The sequence below is a fragment of the Parasteatoda tepidariorum genome, chromosome 1, assembly GCF_982258835.1.
Source record: "Parasteatoda tepidariorum strain Cologne lab strain chromosome 1, Ptep-v5.0, whole genome shotgun sequence".
In the NCBI taxonomy this organism is placed as follows: domain Eukaryota; kingdom Metazoa; phylum Arthropoda; class Arachnida; order Araneae; family Theridiidae; genus Parasteatoda; species Parasteatoda tepidariorum.
In genome coordinates, this window is record NC_141755.1 from 44,587,917 (window position 1) to 44,610,683 (window position 22,767).

Below are 22,767 nucleotides of genomic sequence, written 5' to 3' on the forward strand. Positions count from 1 at the left end.
TAAATTGTAATTCAGAGTTTGTCTGCTAGGAAACAGAACTAATCTCTGCACAATCGAGGTGTCCGGTGTCACCACACTGCATTGTTTTACCCCACTCTACCCTATATATACCAAACTACTTTTAGAAGAGCGAAACTAACTCAGTGGGCGCGACAGCCCACAGAGGGCCAAAGCCTACTGTGCCCATCTCAGTTTTCTTGACCTTATGTTCTGGGGTGCAGGAGCAGATGTTCCGGTCAGGTGGTCAGCCGAATGCGGAACCCCCGGTGTTTAGTTCCCAAACATGTTTGATACTCATTTAACGACCCACTGAAGGGATGAAGGGTTGAGTCAACCCTGCCCGGCCCGAGGATCGAACCCAGGACTTGTGGCACGGGAGAGCGAAGCGCTACCACTCAGCAACCGGGCGTCAAGAAAAGGAAAACACAAAAGTATAATTTGCTCTAGCATTGTAATAAAGCAATATTTTACAGCTAAAGAATAATAAAACATATTATTTTTAACATCAGAACTGTTTTGTTTAGAACAGAAATTTTTAGGTTTCCAGTATATAAAGAGTTTTTATTGCATTTGCTGAAAATACTAAATTAACATATGACCTCAGCGTTCATCATCGAAAATGTAAAATAGTTAATCGAGTTTCCGTTTTATAGAATGACTAAAATAATAAAAGGGTTTGAACAATGATTTCTATGGGTAGGCTATATTTCTGATCCGTATAATATAATCAGTAAACAGCCCCTAAACAAATTTTTCAATCTCTACCAAAATCGTTAAAAAGATAAAAACATGTTGGATCAAAAATCTAAATCTTTCGATTCTTCAAATCTATTTACTAAAAATCGGCATTTATATTATTAGATGCTGGGATGCCCCAGACACACACACACACACAAAAGAAAAAAAAAAGAAAAAAAAAAAAAAAAAAAAAAACAGGAATTACAGAGCCAAAAGCTGGAATTCCAGGACAAATAAGGACAAAGTATTTTTTATCAGGAAAATAAGGACAGCTACGAAATCTGCATTTTGAATTAAATTAAATAAAAATATCTTTAGAAACTTAAAATTTCTCGTTAGAGTAGCATGATTTTGTTAACATTGGCATCGATATGTATTCGGAAATGAAGTACTAATTCATTAGAAATTCAAAAATGGATTAAGGGAAGTTAATGAAACCCATATTTACCTCTTAATGTGACGGTATCCTGTGTTGTTTCACCTTTTGAAATGTCTTTTGTGTACTTAACAAATACTTCTCCTTCTTGTAGCAATTTTGTTTCATCCAGTACCCCCAACATATTTCGTCCAAGGCTGGGATCAATTAAAATATTCGCTTTCTCCTTTATTTTCTCTGTAAAGATAAACATATCATTTACTACTGTACGCGCGTCAGTACTGCAGTAAAAATGTGCTATGAAACAAAATCCCTCAATGTACGCTTTTAACTCAATTTGCTCTTCTTTTTCATATTTTTTAATCTGGCAATCTTATTAGGAAAATCTATATATATATTTCTTTTACACGGCGACAAAAAGAGCCTCATTACAACTCCCCGAATCGACCAATGATAGCCGCTAAAAATGTCACATGCCAAATCTAGTTGAGGTGGCTCAACATGCAACGCTTTTAAAAACGAAGCTGAAATAACTATTCAGCTGCGGCAATTTCATACTATTAAGATAGGCAGAAGTGAGTAGTCTTTGTCGATAGATCTCTATTTTAGTATTTTGTCGAAAGCGCTTTTTTTCACGAATTTATTTGACGATTTTTGATTTATATCCCGAATTTATTTGTTTTATTATTGTTATTAGTTATTCATTGAAGAATGAGTCCCAGTCAATGAGTCTTTATTTGAATTCAAATTTATTTTAATGACTTAGTATTTACTAAAAAGATGTAATTTTTTTTTAAAAAAAAAGTTGTTATAAGGATTTGAATGATTGTTTTGAATTCTTAGAATTTTGTGCATTTGCAATGTACCTAAGTTAGTAGCGAGAGAAGCAAACCATATAAGATTGAGTAGCAATTTTCGGGGGTTGGCGAGCGTTAGCGAGCAGGGGGCGCAGCCCACTAGTATTTTAAATCATTCTTGAAAGATTCCGATACGTGTAAGTTCATTTGAATTCGCTACTCGCTTTATAGATTATGTTTTATTCTGTATTTTCCTTACATTTTATATTTTGTTTGATATGTTTTATAGCATAAATATTTTTTACTTCATGAGTTCTATTTTTGTTTCATTTTTTGAGTGCTCCTCACACTATTGTATTTATATATTTTGCTTTGCATATATTGATAAAATATTAGAAAGCACTTCTCTTTGCAGATAACTCCTGATGATGAGATTATATCGTTACATCATTTTGTTTTCCGGCTTTTTAATATTATATATGTAACATAAAAAGCTTCTATTAATCTTTTTATGTTATCCTAATTATTATTCTAATCGAAATACTTTATCAAACTTTTAAAAGCCACATCCTGTTCTTAAATCTATTTTTGGCTCAAGCATGCATTTAATTAACATTTTTCCCTTTGCTCTCTGTGGGAAACGCTCGATCTATTTCATAAACCAATAGCAACTACTACGATTTCCCTCTTTCCCTAAATTGAAAAATTTTACGGATTTTACTTTGCAAGATTTTCCCTAACATATAACCGAGGAGCGTAACTTTTCGTGTTCACTTTTACACACTTTCAGGACTGCTCTGTCTAATAATTAATAAATAAATTTTGTACCCTCCTTCCCGGCCTAAGACCTGTTTTAATCCTTCCACTCGGCAACGACGTTATACATATATATATAATAAATTTAAAAAAATTTAAATAATTTTTCTTCTTTTTACTAGTCTTTATTACTTTCCATGTTTATTCTATATTTTTAACACTACTAAACTAATTATACTTATTAAAAACAAAATTAAAAGAAAACGCCTTTTTCTTAATTAAGGTAATGTTTCGTAAATTCTTAAATCAATGGTTTCTTTAAAAAAAATTTCATTTAAATAAATAAATTTAAAAATAAAAAAAATTAAGTCATAATTTTAATTGTGACTTAAGCTGTTTTAAATCAACAATCCCCGTTTATACGTCTCCTAAATTCATAAACATTTGATTTTTCTGATAAGAAAAATGAACATCTTCTGAATGAATGAGATTGAACGAGACTCATGGTACAGGGGAAAGTGTTACAGCTTCTATTGGCCGAAAGTGACCTGGAGTACCAAAGGTAGAAGACTGATTTAGCTCCATAGTTTCACCTGCTAGCATTAGCTGGGCATAATGCAATAGCCTTCACGCCTAAGGTGGCCCTACCAGGAGCTAAGCTCCCGACGTACTTCGCCCATTCCGCCCAGTGGCACCCCCTCGCCACGGTGAGGCAGCTAGCAGGATTTGAGGGGGTTTAAACTTATACTGCACTTATTAGACCCATACTGGAATATGGGCCACCTATTTATTCCTGTGCTTCAGAGACAAACCTAAATAGATTGGAAAAAGTTCAAATTAGTGCTGCAAAAATTATTACAGGTTTGAGGCGTAGCTGTCCAGATAAAATTGTTCTGTTTGACTCTGACCTCCAGCCGTTATACATGAGAAGGAACTCCAGTCTCAAGAAATACTACAATAAGCTCATCAGTTTTGGTGACCAGAACAGAACTTCTTACTATCTCAAAAATTGGAAAAATAACCATAGACTGAAGAGAAACAGTCCCTTCTCTTTGGCTGTTTCAATTCACCTTGTAGACTTGCAATATCCCTGCCGAATTGAACCTCATTCCTTGAGGTCATGTTTTAGCCCTGTTACTGATTTTTCTGGTATCCATTTCCATACAGAGCTGTTGCAACCGGCCCATAAAAGTAAAGGCAACCCAGAATTTGTGAGACAAATGGCTCTTGAAACTATTAGCCGAATACCAACAGATGCTTTACAACTATACACAGATGGCAGCAAGAGCGATGAAGGTCATTCAGGTAGTGGGTTTTTTATTAAAACACCCACGTACACATTGAGTCTCAAAGTTAGAAATTCTGAATTTTGCTCGGTTTTCAGATCTGAGCTTATTGCGATTGAAAATGGCCTAAGACATGTTGAGAATATTGCTGAGCCTGACTTTAAGCATATATATGGATACTGACGGATAGCAAATCTTCAATCCAACACCTTAGCAACTGGATGAATGTTGGAGACAGGGCTGCGGCTTCAATTTTGGGGATGCTCCTCAGGCTCTCAGCGGACTTTGGGGTACACTTCCAATGGATTAAATCACACGTTGGAATCAAACGTAACGAGATGGCGGACTCACTGGCTAAAGATGCTTCTTTAGAACCTTTACAGCCAGATTTACCTTCCACTTTCAATGAGGTCTTTGCAGAGTGCAAAAAAAAATGTTCATGGACCTCTGGAGGGTTCCTCCTCCGCATAATTGGTATTTCAGAAAACGACCTGGAAGTGCCTTGCTTTTCGGGGGACCTAGAAGCCAGTAGACTTGTTTGTCTCGCTTTGCAAGTAGTCACTTGAGGTGTCTCTCGTATGTTAAGGGGCAAAAGACTTTTGGACTTTGCACTAAATGTAAGACTGCTCAGGCTTCGCCCGAGCATATTCTAAACTGCATCGATTTTAAGATCGACGAGGTTTTTTCAAAACCTCATCTGTTTTTAGACTTTCTGGACATTTTTGGACTTATGGAATTGGTCTAATTAGGATGGACCTTTTGGGGATTAGAAACAACAACAACATGAATGAGAAAATTAAATTAATATCTGTTGTAAAATTCTTACCAACGTGATGACGATGAAGAGCGAGCAACAGCGACCTGAAGAAAGGTTCTGTCGTAAGAAAAATTCCAGATCTAGATATTTCTTTGTACTTAAAAATCTCGGAAGGTGTTTTGGAAGCCAAAAATTCGGCAGCTTGTTCCTCTTCGAATAGCATGTCTGTCAAATTGCGGAGCATGCTTTCTTGCAATCTCAAAAACGTACTGTGGCGCACCCCCAAATCATTCAACAAAGCAATGAATGGCTTGTTTAGTTGGAGGCTGACTGAAATATAATATATATGTTATGAAATTGGTGGTTGTTGACTTCCATCGGTGAATGTTGCCAAGCACATATAATCACTTTAGTAAATGTTCGAAATGAGTCATTCCATGTCAGTTTATCCAGCCATGGCATCTACCATCTCAGATTTTGATGAAAATTTGAACACTTGTAGAATTTTTTTGCTGATTTAAAAAATATCAATTCTATCGGAATCGGTAAAAGGGTTTAAAAGTTATAAGCATTTATATTTTTACCAAAATGGCTCCAATGTCGCCATTTTGATTCATACATCAAAGGCTATTAATAACTGTAACTCACCTTATATTTGTCATAGAATAATATTTTTTAAAATTTTGTTCAGAATAAAGAAATCTGTCATTTAAACATACATGTCAAAAGAATAAAGTAATAACATTTAAACATATTTTTTTACAAATAATAATCTTACATGTTAAGTAAATATGTCTGTTTTGCAGTTTTTTGATCAACGGAGTTCAGTAACTTCAGGAGCTGATTTCAGGCAACTCGCCCCCCTTCAATTTCAAAAATATTTTAGGCGAAGATAATTGATAGTGCAAACCAACATCTGATATAAAAATTTTAATGGACGGTTCTCACAATTTTTTTAAAGGAATTATTTAATAGCAGATTTCATTCTGAATAGCAACAGCATAATGATTATAATTTTTTTTAAAATGAACATATATTTTGAATGAGTTGGCCTATAGTTTTTAAAATAAATACATTAAAAGTAAAGAATTTCAAAATTTCTGTTAAAAAATTTTAAAAAAAATTCAATATTAGTTCAAAAACTTTCAATAAAAATCAAGCGCCTTTAGTTCTATTTTCCTGATGTAGAAGAATATTTTTTCCATTGTTTACACACTGTAATGTTTAACTCATCATTGAGCTTAAATTAATAATTAAATAAGTCACAACATTTTTTATATATATTCCATACTGATACAAGAGATACTCCTTATGTATGAGCCATATAGTTGAACCTTCCTTAAAATCTAAATTGCTTCATAATGAATACGTTCTATATTCTCAGAAGAAAGTTCTAAACTCTTCTGTGAGTTTAAACTGCACTTAAAATCTTTCAAATTTAATCCAATATTGCACAATTCTTGGGTTTCCCTAATAAAAATCTTTTTAAAAACCAAATTGACACATTTAAAATTTTAGAAAACTAACGCTTAAAAGTTTCTATTCTATTTTATTTCCATTCTATTCTAAATTAATCGAAATACAATTCTATTGATTTGAAAGAAAATAAATTTTTCATACACTCAATTCTGATTGGAGCAAACGGAAATGTTCTGGCAGATGATACATTCTGATTAGTCAAATTTCTTTTTTAGGAGGTAGAGGTGGAGTGTGTCAATAGTTCTCAGTATTTTTTTTCTATTCAGAAGTTTTTTTTAAAAAAAATTGGATGTATATAATCATAACAAAAGTATCAAAGGATAAAAAAAGCCTGCAGGTGTTTGTGATGAAATAAGAGCACACAAATTATCAGACAGTTGATGATATAAAATCATTTCATTTCAATATTATTAAAATAAATCGAAAAAAAATATTTTAAAGTTGATCAGTGTTTTAAATGAAATTTTTTAGGAGTATCTCATTACCACAACAAATAAAAGAATAATACTAACTATAAATATTCATAATTTGGTCTTCAATTACACTTTAGAATCAAATAAAATGTTTGAATTAAAATAAAGGGTACTATTCTTTCTCTCTGATATTATTCAACATCTTAAATTTCGTTTTTCTCCTTCTAAAAAGATCAAATTTAGGTCAATTAAAAATATATATGGATGCTCTTTATTATTTGGTATTATCCACTACTCTAACAGAAAAACTTTTATTCATGTATTTTTTAGATTCTGAATAAATTTATTTACAAAAAAGGTGAAATTTTGTTCATTCTCAAATTTTTTCGTTTCTTCTTTTATTTTTTGAGGGAGGGAGGGCTTAAAGAAAAAAGTAAAAGATAATTTAATAAATGATTTCTTTATTTTACATACTTTTCTATTATTCACATTCTTATACCATTTTATTGTACTCTAGTTACAATTACTACAATTACAATTAAGGACTATAAATCATCAAACTACCAATCTGAAGTTACTCAACTCCGTTGATCAAAAAACTGCAAAACAGAGCCATTTACTAAACAAGTAAGATACTTATTTGCAAAAAAAAAAGTGTTTAAAAGACAGATTACTTTATTCTGAACAAAATTAAAAAAAATTATTGCTCTATGACAAATCTGTGAGTAACAGTCATTAATAGCCTTTGATATATGAATCAAAATGCTGGTAAATGCGCCATTTTGTTAAAAATATAAATGCTTATAACTTTTAAATCCCTTAATCGATTCAAATATAATTGATATTTTTGACATCAGCATCAAAAATTCTATAATAGTACAATTTTTTTATCAAAATCTGAGATGGTGGGTGCATTTCTGAAAAATCCTTTATGATTTGACGTGGAATGATCCAAATATATACTAAGTCTAATTAAGTACCTCTGTCCTGTATGCCCAACATCAATATTTTTTTAAGGTCAAGTACTACTGCCCAGTATGCATTTAACCGTTACTCCGAACACTGATGTTTCATCTAATCTATCCTCAGCAGATATTAAAATATCGAATAAATATTATAATATCAACGAATAAATTAATATCAAATCGGATATAAAAATAGTTTGGATATTCACCAAAGGGACAATGTGATTGTTGACATTCACCGGTGAAGTTCGACATTCTCTTGATTTTGGTAATCCACAGCAACAATTATAAAGTCATTATAAATTTTCAATTCAGTATTATCGAACATTCTGAAGAGAATGTTTAGAACAGATAGTTCCAACGAATGACCGACTTATTTCAAAATTAAAAATATTAGAAACAAATGTTATGCCTATAAACGGTATGCTAGTTGTTAATATTTTACGCAGAAATATTAGAATTTAATAATTACAACAGCCCATATAGCACTCATCTTCCGAAACCTTTCCCTAGGACCTCCCAAATGCATCCCTTTCTTCCGAGGGAAGGCGCGGATAAATAGGGGAAAGCCGAGGGAAATTCCATTCTAACATTCCTACACGTAGGAAATCCTTCGGAAACATCGCCTACGGATATTCCTCCACCGGTCATCCGTTAGAAATCAATCCAATGGATTTTTCTCCCTGGTTATTCCGTAGGAGCATCATAATTACTTATGTCTGTGCGTGCAACCGGCAGAGCAATTGCGCATGCGCTAGATGTGCTTGACTAGAATTTAATTCTCACCAAAGAATTTTTGAAAAGTAACCCTGCTGAAGAAATTGCGCGGATGTATACATAGTTTGTTGCTTACAGGTGTAATCAAGTGTAGCTATGTTGACTGTTGTAATTTTGAGCTCTTTATTTATGATTCAGTAAAGTAAGTTAATCGTTTTGAATAATTTTTTTCAGTTTATAATATTATATCTATGTATTTTAAACGTTTACCACATTTTATAATTCTAATTATCTGTGTTAAAGTAGTTAATGATTTCCACGTTACTGAGTTAGGCCTAGTAACATACTTGTTCTCCGATTCTATCTTTGATATAATAAGAAATGTCTGTTAATAAAAAGAGTATTATTTTAAAGATACGATAGTTTATTATTTTGTATATAAAAACTATAATCAATAAAAAAATTTCTAAACTGTTTAATTCTTTTATGTGTGTAGCAAAGGTAAAATATAATAAAAGGTAGGTGTCAATGAACCATCATTTACAATTAAACGGTTTTCAATTGTAAATGATGGTACATTGACATTGATAATTACTTTTCTTTAAAATTATATAACCGTATGTCGTAATGTGGTAATTGTAGACTTGTATATCACATTGAATTAAACTTAAGTTAATATAAAATAGCACTGTAATAAATCTATCAAATGTTATCTGATACATTTATTGTTTCATTAATGGTGTAGTTTTCACTAAATGATGTATTTAGCGACATATTTTCAACTGAATCAACTTGTGCAAAGTGCCAGTAAAGTTAAGATTATTTTATAATTATTTATATTTTTCATCAATAATTGATGAAATACCAGAATGCATGTAAGTACAGTAAGATTTCCTAAGCAGAGGTTGTGCAAGCATTACCTTTAACTGTAGAGAAGTGATCAAGTTTAGCGATTATCTATGATGCACAATGGCTCAGTGGGGCTTTAGTGAGGGAACTTGTTTATTATTTTGATATCAAGTCTTTCCTTCTATTGTCCCTTCTAAGCCGCATCGTTTGATTTCCACAAACAACTTGGAGTTTTTGGGAATCTAATAATGTAGATGTATTAGTAAGTATAATTATATGTATTAGTAGCCTAAGGGAAAACCATAAGATTCAAATCTACCTCAGCACTTCCTAAAGAGAGTACCCGAAGAAAGTATGCGACCTTGAAACTTCCTCAGTTCTTCCTTAGGAGACTGCCCGGGGAAAGCCATCGGAAAGTATGAGACCTTGAAACTTCCTCATCATTCTTCCTCGGCTCCTCCTATGGAGTGACTTTCGGGAAGCCCGCCGGAGAAACTGAGGAATTGAAAGGTGCGGACATTTTGCATTACTGAGGAGCTCCGGGGGAGGTTGAGCGATTCCTCCGTGGGAGCTACTACGGAAGAATTTTTGCTGTGAATGGGAATTTTGTTACAAATTAATAGCAAAATAATGTCTCCCTTTTTTTTTAAATTTGGTTGAAATAAAATCGATCTTGTATTTTTTTTAAAATTAGGCATGTAAAAATTTGAGTTCTCACTTTTTCGACTTGTAAACATATACCGTGTTTTGTTATTTTCTTTTCTTGTTGCAATTATTGCTAGGAATTTTTGTTTTGTTCTTTCTAAATCCCGATGTCTTACATTGCTCAATTAATTATTTACATTCTCCAGAATCTTTGAAAAACACCGATATTATTACGGTACGCAAAATTCGAATCACGGATTCAATAAATAATTCTATGACACGCTCGTTTTACGGCGATTCCTTAATCCATGCGGTATTTGAATCGTTCTTTCGACAGTTATTGTTATGAATTTTCTCATTTTTTTAGAAAAACAAATCCCAATGTTTTTTTATAAAATTAATTATACGCGAAACTTAAATCAATTGTTTACTTTTAATGTGACGATTTCATCGTTTTTTCAACTTTTTATTGCTAGAGCTACCAAATTCCGCAGGTTTTTTTAAATCCCGGTTATTTCTCAATTAATATTATTTCGACACGTAAAATTTAAATTGCAAATTTCAATAATAACTTTTTGACGAGCTCACTTTACGCCGATACTATCGAAACACTGTGTAGTGTTTATAATCGGTGGTCATACAAAGTTTACTGTGACCATCGGTGCTCCAATAATTATTTGAGAATCGTCTGGAGAAAACGTCAAGTCACCACAAGAATCGAATCATAGTTATATCGTAGTGCAGCCAATCTAAGGAATACAAAATCATCCGTTTCATTTAGGGATGATTTGCCTGATCATCAATGTTTAAAGATGAATCTTAACTCTTAGCAATAGTCTTAAAAATATTTGGTTGCAACTAAACTTCTAAAGCTAGTTTCTCACGGTAAACTTATTGCCCTTAACTTGAAATAGATGGAGTAGAAAAGTAGAATAGAATGCAAATATTACGAAAGAAAATACGATGCAGATAAAAGTTGAAAAATAACTGATTAACATTACTTGGAGCACTTGTTCTAGCGATTTCCAATCTTTGATTTTGAGGGGAATCAAATTTTTTCATGCTCTTTCGAAACACTATGTCCGCATCTTTTAAGGTAGGATCTACTACCAGCATGCCTTTATAGCCACCATACCGTATCTGGAATGCACTGCAGAGTTTATCATGGCCCAGAGCATTGCGCACCTATAGGGAAGTAAATGGAATAAGCTGTCTCTCTGTCTCTTCATATAATAATTACATATAACACAAAAAAATTTTAAGTTTTTTATGTTTATTTCTTTATCTAAATGAATGCTAGAATTAATTAATTAATATTTTAAGTTTTCTATTAGCGAAGTATGGGAATCGGAGAAATCTCTCGACCTATTTTTTGAACGAGTCATAAGAAATAATAACTCCCATTTAACATGTGACTAAGAGTTCATCGAGACTTGTTTGCAAGACTTTCCCTAATTTTTATTCAAAAGCAGTTGGATTTTATGTCTCTTGAGAATGGGATACCTGCAATTGACGTAGTGTGGATACCTCAATCTTGATTGGTTGGTGAAACGTGGTATATGTTTACTTTAGCAACTGTTCATTCCATTCTATTACGAGTGAGACAAGCCATAGCCACCGAGTTACGAGTGAGACAAGCCATAGCCACCGAGAAATAACGCCGTTGAGATCACCAAGGTCTTTCAGTGACGTCACAAACAATGGTGTTTAGTTGATAAGCGATTAGCCGCCAATTTCAAATATTTGTCACTCATTGAATTTTATCAGGGATAGAATTCAATGCAAAGATAACACTAATTGAGATATTTGCAAAAGACCGGGAGAGCTGTATTAAGTTCATGGAGTTTTGAGCGTTTGTTGTGAGAGCTGTATTAATTTCACATCTGTGAGTGTGGTCTCTCCTGTGTTGCTATTAGCAGAAGAGTGTGTGCAGGATCCCGTTGTGTGTGAGATTGAGTAGCAACAAAGTGAGGAGGAGGATGAAGCAGTCACAAATAATAAGTCAACTGTTCAATGTGGACCACTCATCGAAGAGGGCGTTACTTTCGATGTAGGCGAGTTCATATCACTTCCGCAGGTCACCAATGTGGGAAGAGAAGTTTAAGACTATGTCAATCTTCATCTGTCATAAGGTACCCTAAGATAAAATCGAGAGACTGACTGATACGGTATTTATGGAGCACCTAACCAAGGTTATCTTCCTCATCGGAATTAAAATAATTGAGGGAGAGGAACTGAATCGAGTTAGCATATCTTTTATACTAGTGAATTGATGTTTAATAATCGTAGTGGTAGTTACGCCATAGTAAAGCCCTTCCGAAGCACCGATGGTACTGACATCTATTGGTCTTTGAGAGTCTCGGTGACCTCTTTTATCAGCCTTCGAAGAAACCAAGGGTGCACAGTATCGGTTCTGTGGATTTAACTCACAAAACAGAGTATGCTAAAAATCATGAAGTGCACAAATAAACTGGAACACATTTATTATTACTTTCAATGGTTAACTTAAATCTAAAATTCTAATTGAATATACAAATATATATATATAGGATCATCATCTGCAATCGGCCAAAGACTCAAAAGATAGGTGGGTTGCTCATCCCTCTCCACCGGGGTGAAAGAAGAAATTGTTCGTTCTTTTATAGATAACGATTTCGTACGTCACATTGATTGAATGCTTGTTTCTTGAATTCCCTTTACTTCCATCCTGGAAACGAATCTGAAAAAAAAACTCAAACACTAAAGTTTATAACTGGAAACTACTTATTTCCACAGGTTCTTGTGAAGTACTCAACTTCGTGCGCTGGTCGTCGGGCTAACAAAGCGGGGGTGCCATTCCCACCAGGAAATCAAAATTCTGATAGTTTGTTTTCGGATCATCCTTATGGATGTTTTCCTTACTGTCTCAAGAGTGGCAGCCTTAGTGCAATATAAATAAAATACTACTACTGCCATAAATATTAAAAATACAATATCAAGTTAATTTCCTTAGTAAACGTAAAACAAATTTAAGAGGCTTTAAGCTAGCTTCTCATTTCGATAGGCAGTTGATATTAATTGAACGCGTTAACTGCATGATAAACTGCTTTTAACTAGATACTTTTAAAATGTCAGATACATTGATACAAATCCACCTCTAAACGACATATGTTGCAAGAATAATTAAAATGCTTTAAATTTTTCTGATCGCTGTAATTAAAACTGGATTAGCTAAGAAACAAAACTTACACACTGTTAATAGTTGTATTCTTACCTCAGTTGCTAAGTTCGTTGAAATACGTCCAATACCATCAGAAAAACAATAGGGCTTGTAACCATTAGCTAAATCATATCCCCTTTCAATATCCGGTTCTGTCCGAATGTGACGGGGATCTAATGGTACAGTAACAGTGTCTTCTGTTTGTGAAAAACTTTGCCCCATTCTTGCCATATACTTGGGAACAGAGTGAATGTGAGAGAAATCTCCCATCCACGATCGGATATGCTGAACTGTATTACCTTCAGTATCTCTAGCGTATGTCCATATGCCATGATCACGAATCTGAGAATTAGACCAAGCCAGGAACTCATAGTTGCGTGATCCAATGCGTATTCCTGTAGACATTGGTCTACGGATCGAGTATTCAAAAATACCTTTCTCAGCATTTGCAGCGTTGAAACTTAATCGAGAATTGTCGTCATCTCTAAATGATACCCGAATGGTGTATTCTGGATCAAATTTTCTCAAAACTCTATTACCGAACATAATTTCAGGTGGCCAAAGCAATTGACGCGTGGGTGTCACAGTTATGCGACGGATTAATCGGCACTTCTCGGGCACGACATAGTGCATGTAATCCATTTCATCTTTGTGATTAAGATAAAAGTAATATTGTCGCTCAATGGCGTGCCAATAGTTCATGATCTTCCCTGATTCTAAAGTCGATAAGACGAGTGTTAAAGCTTTTTCGAGACAATCTCCATTTTGCAAAGAAAAATCTTCTAAAACACGTAGAGAGGTATGTATGTTGGATGTTTGAGAAGGGACTGTAAAACTTCTTTTAAAAATCGATGTTATCATGTATGTAGATCCGAAATGATTCCAATTGACGTCAGGAATGTCAGGTTTTTCTTTCTGCTTAGTAACAATGTAGGCATAATGTATTGGTTTTTCACCGCACCTGGCATGAATTCTGCTAACGATCTCTTCAACGACGATAGCATTTGTAAATGATAGTTTCATAACCGTAGCTTTTCCAAGCGTTTCAACGTCAAATAATGCTCTCCTTTCGCCGACAGGCAAATAATTATTATTCCTCCTTCTAACCCAACAGCTCGGACCAGTCGTAATGGTAACAGATCTGTGTCTTATTTGATAATTTCCTATATATTTACTGTAACGTTGTTCAGTTTCAAAAATAAGAGGTGGGTTGCACAAATCAAAAAATATTTCATGAGAATTCGAATCGATATTGACAAATACATTTTTAATATTACTGTACGAGAACTCTAATTCCCAAGCATCGTATTTTATAGTAACAGACCGACTGTCGTGATAAAAATTAACGTGGTGAGAGTCTAAAATCTGATTTGACTCCAGTGAGGAGTACTGATGAAAGGCTCCATCATGCGGTAAAATTCCAAAACTAATAGTCTTGTATGCAGTGTATACGTGAGAATGCTTGCGTGAGGAGCTGAAAGACTTGCTTTCATAAAACGCCAAAATTGGGGTGGGATTTGGATAAAATAAGTTCTTCCATTCACTGCGCAACTGTCGACAGTAGTGCACCCAATCTTCGTTTTCTAGCGAACACTTGGCTGAAACTTGTATGATAAGTTCTTCTATTTCTGGGGTATCTTCTTCTTCAGATTTTTTCGCTTTCAAAAAGCTGAGACTGACGTCCATCAGACCACATGCTTCAAAATAAAATGTCAGCTGTTCGAGATATGTCTTAAATTTCTTCGTTATGTCATCATATGTGGCATATTTCTCTTCGGGCACAATAACGGTTCTAAAATTAATGACTTCCATTTCTCTTTACTTCACCTAAAATTAATATATAATTAAAATAAGCAAACTTTGCTTATTTTAAATTATTATATTGTGTACCATGTTGTTTAATTGTTTTTTAAAAAGTTTTATTCTTGCAATTAGAAACTTGCATAATCCTTGGAATTTATTGGAATAAACTACATACTAAAAGGTGTATCTCCCCCTATAAAAAGTTTATTGATTCGGATATTTTTGTGGATACTACCACGGATGTCCTCAGTTTCTTCCACAGCTGAAAAAAATAGGTTTCTTCCAACCCAACTGGATAAAAATTCACACAAGAATCCCCCGTGGCAGAATTGTGACGACGCGGCGACATTGTCGCAGAACGTTACGGAGTTCTTGCAGACAAATTTTTCTTTGTGAAGTAAATAATTTTGGCGCTCTTTTCAGCAGAAAAGAGCGCCAAATGTTAAATGAGCTTTTTTCTTCGCCAAAATCATGTTCAAAAGATGCTTTACTCGCGCATCGGAAGGGAAGGTCCTGACTTTTCTATTCTCATTTGAGAATAAGGAAGTAAAAAAAATTTTTTCTTTTGTGCAGAAAATTTCAAATATTATTATTTTTTTGTTCAGTTTTTTGATAATTTTAATATATTACGCACATGGAAATTTCAGTTTACGCATTTAAGTCTTCACTTTATCGCTCACAACTCCCGCCTATTCCGTCATAAATATACGTTATGTTTTGATAACTTTTGTCGGCAATTATTATTGCGAATTTTTACTTGGTTTTTTGAAATCTTTAATTGCTTAATTATTATTGATATTCTCGCAATTTTTTAAAAAAATACCGATAATATCACGGCATGCGAACTCAAATCGCGCATTCAAAAAATCACTCTTAGACGTACTTGGTTTGTGCCGATATCCTCATTAATCCTTGCAGTGCTTCAATCGATCTTCGGTCAGTTATTGCTACAAATTTTCACATTTAAAAAGAAAATTGGAAAAAAAAAACAAAAAATAAATAATTATACGATTCACTACAAAATGAAGAAAATTGTGATCGCCTCATTGCCAAAATGGTTCTTATCTTCTAAATTTTTTGGAAAAGAAACTTTGTGTTTTCATCTTGGACATATGGTAATCCTGAACTGCTCGGTACACAATTTCTCAGACATATTTAAATGCAGCTCAGACACATTCTGTGTAAAATCTTTTGTGTAAAATCTTTAAAGAATAGACAATGAACTGCTAATCGAGATCAATATTAACATTTTCGGATTGGTACAATGGTGTTTGATGGAAATTGTATGCTGCATCATACACCCGTTTCGGATTCACAAGTTCATGCATGAAATGGGATTTGAAAGCTATGCTTTTTTTCTCAATTTTACATGAATATTGAATGAATCATTTATATTGCGTGGAAGACAGTCTACGGTATTGTGCAAGTTATTAGGTACTTTGGCAATGGATCCTTTTATCTCTAACTGGTGATCAACACCCAGTTCTCGTATTTGCATGAAAGGTGTTCGGAGAATCACCATTCGCTCTTCGGTAGGGTTCAATTCTCTCAACCACTTTTCGTTTTTGTGAGGGACAGGCTTTTTGCTTGCGTTTGCGAACGGAATCCTTTCGTTTTTCCGTTTGTGTGTAACGCTTAAGGTATTCCTGTCTACGCTCTTTGGCTTTTTAAGCCTCGGGAAGTTTAGGCCTTGGCATCGTTTTTTTCTTGCTACAACAGTAACTTTTGGGACCGTGTCAATCAGTTTGAACCCGCTTTATTTGTGATATTCACCTGAATTAGTATTGAAAACGATCCAGTGTAAACTGTAGGTTAGAATTTCTGATTCTTAATTAAAACAATAAAAACAAATAAATCGTTGAAATTATGAAATTCTCTTTTATTCGAAACTCAAGAAGTATTTATAGGATCTCTCTGGTCCCATATCACGAAAATAAGCTCACCAACTTAATGCATAACAAAATTAAAAGTGAAGAAAAGAATTCTAAATAAATTATCAAACAACGGAGGTCGCTATAGCAACGCATGCGCACTGTTTACTGTTACTCTTGATTATTATAGCTGAAAAGTGAGGACGCCTTGAAATCCAAACCAAGAACCATTTTGCCAATGAGTTAAAAAAAAAGAAGGAAAAAAAAACGAATTCAAAGTTTTTTTTATACAATTTTATTAAACGTCAATCTAAAATCACTCATCTAATTATATACTTTTAATAGAACGATTTTATCATTTTTATCGCTAGTACTACACGGGGTGGTTGTTGATATTATTTCTACACACAGGATTTGAATCGCGCATTTAAATAAGCACTTTTTGAAGCGCTTAATTTAGGCCGATAATATCGAAATCCATCTCGTGTTTCGAGTGCGTTTTCGGCAGTTATTGATATTAATTTCCACATAGTTCTTAAACATCCCAATATATTTTTTGCAATATGGGAAATTTGAATCGAGCAATTGAATATTTAATTAGTAACGCAATGATTCTATCGATTTTTTTTGGCAGTTGATTTCCATATAATTTTTGAAATAGATATTTTTCATAAAAAAATTTTTTTCAATATATCGATTTACAAAATGCGAAAAAGGAAATAAATAGCGAGTTTTTCTCCTTACGAAGCACGAGAGTATTGCCCATATTAGAATAAGAAAAGTATATATATTCAGTTAACCCTATTCAGTAAAATAATAATCATTCTGTGCATATATATATATATATATACATAAAAGTAAACGTGGAAAAAAATATAATAAAGATTAATGAAAGAGAAGAAAAAAATTATTTAAATAATATATTTAAAAAAATATTACTTGAAAGAAATACACACACATACATAAATAATATTATAGGAAAAAGTAATATTAAAATGAATACCTCAACCTATCTTTAGAACAACTGAGAAGTCCTTCTCACTTTAGCGGAGAAATGGAACTAGGCTGTTAGTTTTATTTCCACTATCTACGTGGAAATAAAACTATAGTAGTATTATGTGTACGTTGATAATGAAACCACGTGAGGAATATTTTGTCATTTAATAAGATAAAAGTTCCCTTTCTTTCCAATCAAATATCACATTTTATAAAACTGAAATTAAAACTAAAGGGAAATTTCCCATTTCATGAATCGGCATATCAGACGATCAATGTTTTATTTAGAACGTGTTAAGAGCTTGCGCAGATTTTTCGCTCTACACGTCACTTAAAGTTTCGATTTGCTTAATTTTTTTAAAAAACATAACTTTGTTTTCGATCATGATAACTCTATCATATTTTCTTTATTTTTATCAAGCAATAAAGCTAATAAACATTTCGCTCTCTTATTCTTCATAATTCACGGCAAGAATTGATTGCTTTAAACCTGGATATTTAGATTTATTTTCTAAATATCTTTATTTTAGATATGTTTTTTTCATTCAAGTGGAGAAGGTGATCATGATTTTCCCTTCCTTATGATAGGGATTATCTTTCCTATATTAAACTTTATTATTTACTATTATTATTTAAAAAACAAGTGCTAATTCTGATAATATTGCACTGAGTTTCATAACGCTTAAACACTTAGAAAAAGAAAAATTGCATGGATTGTAAAAAGCCGTGAAATACGCTGAAAATGAAGTTTTTATTAAAATTTACTATGCTAACCAGTTGAATACAAAAAGAAATGAAACAAATAAAATATGAATTAAGATAATATTGGTTTAAAAAGTTGATCGGAAAAAATATTTTATTTTTCATAGTGCCAAAATTAGAACGTTGAACATCAATAACGCATTTGATAATTCACTTTTAATGTGAGAATTGCATTGTTTTTTTTTTTGTTTTTTCGACAGCTTTTGCCAGTGCTACCAATATCCATTTTTTTAATTCCGGTATTTGTCAGTTGATATTATTTCGACATGTGAAAATCAATTCGTGCATTTAAATCATCACTTTTTGACACACTCCATTTACGCTAAGCGCATCGTAAATCCATATGGTGTTTCAATTGCATTTTCAACGGTTATTGATATTTATATTCTCATGGTTTTTAAAACACCCGATATATTTCAGAAAATATGGGAAATTCGTATCGCGCATTTGAGTATTTACTTCTTGACGCAATAATTCTATCGTTTCTTTCCTTTCCTTCGATACATTGGTAGTCATTGCTTATGATTTCCACATAGTTTTTAAAATCCGAAATTTTTAAAACGATATTATTTATTACAACAACCGAATCTCGAAACGAAAACGCATTTTTGCAGCCTCTTTTTTAAGTCCGATTCGCGTAAGTTCGTCTTTTATCTTTTTTTTTGGGGGGGGGGAGAGTTATCAGATGGTAACTCCCTAAACTGTCTAAGTTTTAATGATTTTTAATTATTTTTGTTTAATGTAATGATGATTTACAAAATTCATTCTATCTTTCTATATCATCCCTGATCTACTGCTATGCTTCGACCTAAAAGTCACAATTATTTATGGGCAAAAGTCTTTTTTGATGAAAACTTTTTGTCACACCATTAAATCATTTTTTTAGTAATAGATTTGTATCTGATTAGTAAAGCATTTAAATAATCAGGTTTTCATTTTTTCCATATAAGCTCAGCAACCTTAGTTGCTTTTTAGCCAACAATCTGAAGGATTTTCTTTTACATCAAATAAAAGCGGTTCAGCTATTTCGATTACCGACCTCCCTCAAAAATTGACCAGGGGTCAAGACATTGATTTTTCTTTTTTAATCTAAGTGGATTACAAGTGGAGTAAGTGAACGGGAATATAATATTCCTTCGATATGTATTATTATAGTTTAGATATCTTTATAAGTAAAATGAAATTCTTTTCCTTCTTTTTAATGGTGTTTAATCGATCCTCCGAAGTCGGTACCTCTGGATGGGATAAAATTTTCTAATCCATATTTTCCGAGATAAAATAATTAGCCAAATCTTCATCAGGAAAATAAATTAAATCAGAATTTTTTTCTTCAATTTTGAATTCGAACTGTAAAATTAGTTGTGTTATGAGTATACATTTCCCCCACCTACTCGTGAAACGTCTAAGTACGACAATCAAGAAATTGAAAATTAAATCCGATAATTGTTGAGGAATAGTTTTGTAGTAAAACATATAAAAACAAATTTAAAATTTATTAAGTATATACTTTCTATGATCTATTTATACTTTAGTAAATAAACTCCACAGAAATCAAGATCAATATTAGTAAATGGTGTTTAAACATTAACAATTTTCGAGGGCAAGTTCCATAACTTGTGAAGAGCAGCAACTAGAGCCCCTAACAGTTCTAATCTTGGTAGAGTCACACCGTTTAAAGGTGCAACACGACATTTTGAAGTGAGAAGCTTCGTTGAAATTTCATTTAAAGTTCTCAATTTCAAATATTTGGCTGCGTCATATGCGTTTTCGCTTGCATCACGAAAACTGTGTATTTCAGCAATGACTTCTATTTCTGATGAAGCAAGAACCAATCTGAGAGTTATAAAGTTTCCTAAGAGAAGCAATTCTGTACAGCACTCTTACCATTCTTTCTCAATATTTGGTGGTGAGTGTTTATTCCAAGGAAACTTTTCATTCTGAAGATCCTAGCAAATATTTTCTCTACAGAAGTATGAAACGTTTCACACTTTTCTCACTAGAAACAAATTCCTGTAAACTTGAAGTATCTATAATCAAATTATCTCCATAAGTGTTTCACGCTAGTCCAAGTATCTTCGTCTGGTTTTTACCTAAACTACAGGGTATGTATCTACAAACTACAGGGTCTGATGGTTTTTACCCAAACTACAGGGTATGTATCTACAAACTACAGGGTCTGGTTTTTACCCAAACTGCAGGGTATGTATCAAATCTTCAATTGCTCTACGAGATACGCTTCATTGCTTCTCGATTTCCAGAGAGACATTCCAGCGGTTTTCGTAATCTTCTTCGCACATCAAGATTCTTCAACTGTTTCTTCGTAATTGCTTCCTCCGGAAGACAAATCATCAATATAGAAAGATGCATTTATCTAATATGTGTACTACAGCAGGAAAGTCATTTTCATATTTTTAAATGATGTCTTATCGTTGCTGCAATTTCCTACAAAGCTTGATCATCACGGATGCCTCTAATTCAAAGAAAAATTTAAAGGTATCTTTGTAGGGCAGTGTTTCCCAAAGTATGGTACGCGTACCCCCAGGGGTACGCTTTCTTATGTGAAATATCTTGCAGCAAGCGAGAATTTCATAAAATTTAATTTAAAAATAACTAGCCATGAAAATTTACGATTACGTATTTTTCTATTGACTATTTTTTGCAGAGATAACTGTTAATAATTAGTAGTGTCAATAGCCAGTTCTGATTTTCAACTTCTGTGCAATTTTTTTTTATCACAGCAAACATCATCCTTCACTGATGCAAATAAACATATTAACAAAACTTTGTACCAAAAAGAAAGATCAACGTATTTTTAAAGTAATAAAGTAATTTTTTTATTAGTGGTACACAGAGTACGAAAAATTTAGAAAGGGTACACTAAAGTCCTATGTTTGGGAAACACTGTTGTAATGAATCCTCTTCCACGAATAAACAATATCTTAGCGTTGTAGGACATATTTCTTTTAATTTCCATCCTAATTCTGATTCCTCAAATAATATTAAAACATTTATTTAACTGTTTAGTTTCAAAATTTTAAAAATTATGTCAGGACTTATAATGACATGAACTTTTTTAAGGCTTCATAAAATGATTCATCAGCTAAATCAAAAAAAATGTGGAATTTCTATATCCGAAATATCTAATATTGTATATGGTGTGAGTCCTGTTATTTTACCTACAATTAAAAATTCAACTGGTTATTAAAATTTATTTTTATTTGAAATAAATGTGTTTACTTTCCATTTAATATTTTGGGATAATCTGTTCCAATGAGAGAGAGGAGTTTTAATTTTGTGTTTCTTTATTTCTGACTTATCGCTGATTTTATCTGTGAAAACACAAATGTTAACAGCAGAATCGAAAATGGAATGATTTTTCTTTTATCTACACATTGCACGAAAATTTCAGTTGACGATAAAAGAAATCTTTTGCAGCTGCTATTTAAAAGAGACGCATGAGCTAGAAAATTCTCTTTTCCATAAATTCTGAAGATTTATGTTTCTTTTCATTTCTTACCCCCTCCCCAGTCACCCGGAGGAGAAATCGAGGATTGTCATTCATAACACCAATCAGCCTGTTATGTCTAAAACCGCTATAACACTTAAAATTCGATAAACACTGCGATTTTTTACGATTCTATTTAAGGCAGAATTCACATAACTTGCGAGCACGCCCTTATTTTAATCTTTCTTCAATATTTCAGAAACATTTCGCACCGAAATATTGGGTGGGAGTTCTGCAAATTACGCAAAGTTTGTTTTTCTTTTCATTCATTAAGGATGTTTCAGATTGGTTAGTAGTAGAAAATTTCTTGTTTACATTAGTTTTTCTTTTGATTAATGTGTTTCTATTAATAGATAACAAAACTGATTCACGATGATTTTATAATTTAGTGAATTCTTCAAACATAGGTAAATTCGGTTATTTATGTGATAGGATAGATCAAGGTTTTTTTCTTTCTAGATACTTTATCTAATTTTGACACGTGAATATTATTAAGAAAAATATCTGACAATTGATTCTGTTTATAATTAAGTATCTTTATTCCACGTAAAAAAATTAACACAGTTCCTGATACTCCTTGCTTCTTATTTTCGAAATACCTTGTACCATGGAAATGTTTTTAAAACTTGTATCAGTATCAGTATCTATGAGGATTTGAAATCTCGTGCTAGTCAGAAGGAAGATCATCCTGAACTTCTAAAACAGTTGGTCCGAGTGGTCATTAATATCCTTTCCGATGCCTTGGCTATCAAGACGGATGGAAGCAAATTTGTAGAAGGTAGAGCTGAGAGTGGTGTTTTCATCAGCAACTCCGAGGAATTTAACCGAGGAAACTAAATTTAGTATCCGTAAC

General features: G+C 32.8%; 1 protein-coding gene across 1 annotated transcript in view; it reads right to left on the reverse strand.

Moving 5' to 3' along the window:
* LOC147816422 (uncharacterized) overlaps positions 1–14,803 on the reverse strand; it is a 28,084-nt gene extending 13,281 nt beyond the window's left edge. Inside the window, exons 1-4 of the mRNA XM_087162561.1 lie at positions 13,032–14,803; positions 10,780–10,963; positions 4,780–5,040; positions 1,187–1,351 (exon numbers count right to left, since the gene is read on the reverse strand). Coding sequence (XP_087018687.1) covers positions 1,187–1,351; positions 4,780–5,040; positions 10,780–10,963; positions 13,032–14,789 — 2,368 coding nt within the window. The 5' untranslated portion in view covers positions 14,790–14,803. The remainder of the gene's footprint in view (positions 1–1,186; positions 1,352–4,779; positions 5,041–10,779; positions 10,964–13,031) is intronic.
* Positions 14,804–22,767: the final 7,964 nt, after the last annotated feature.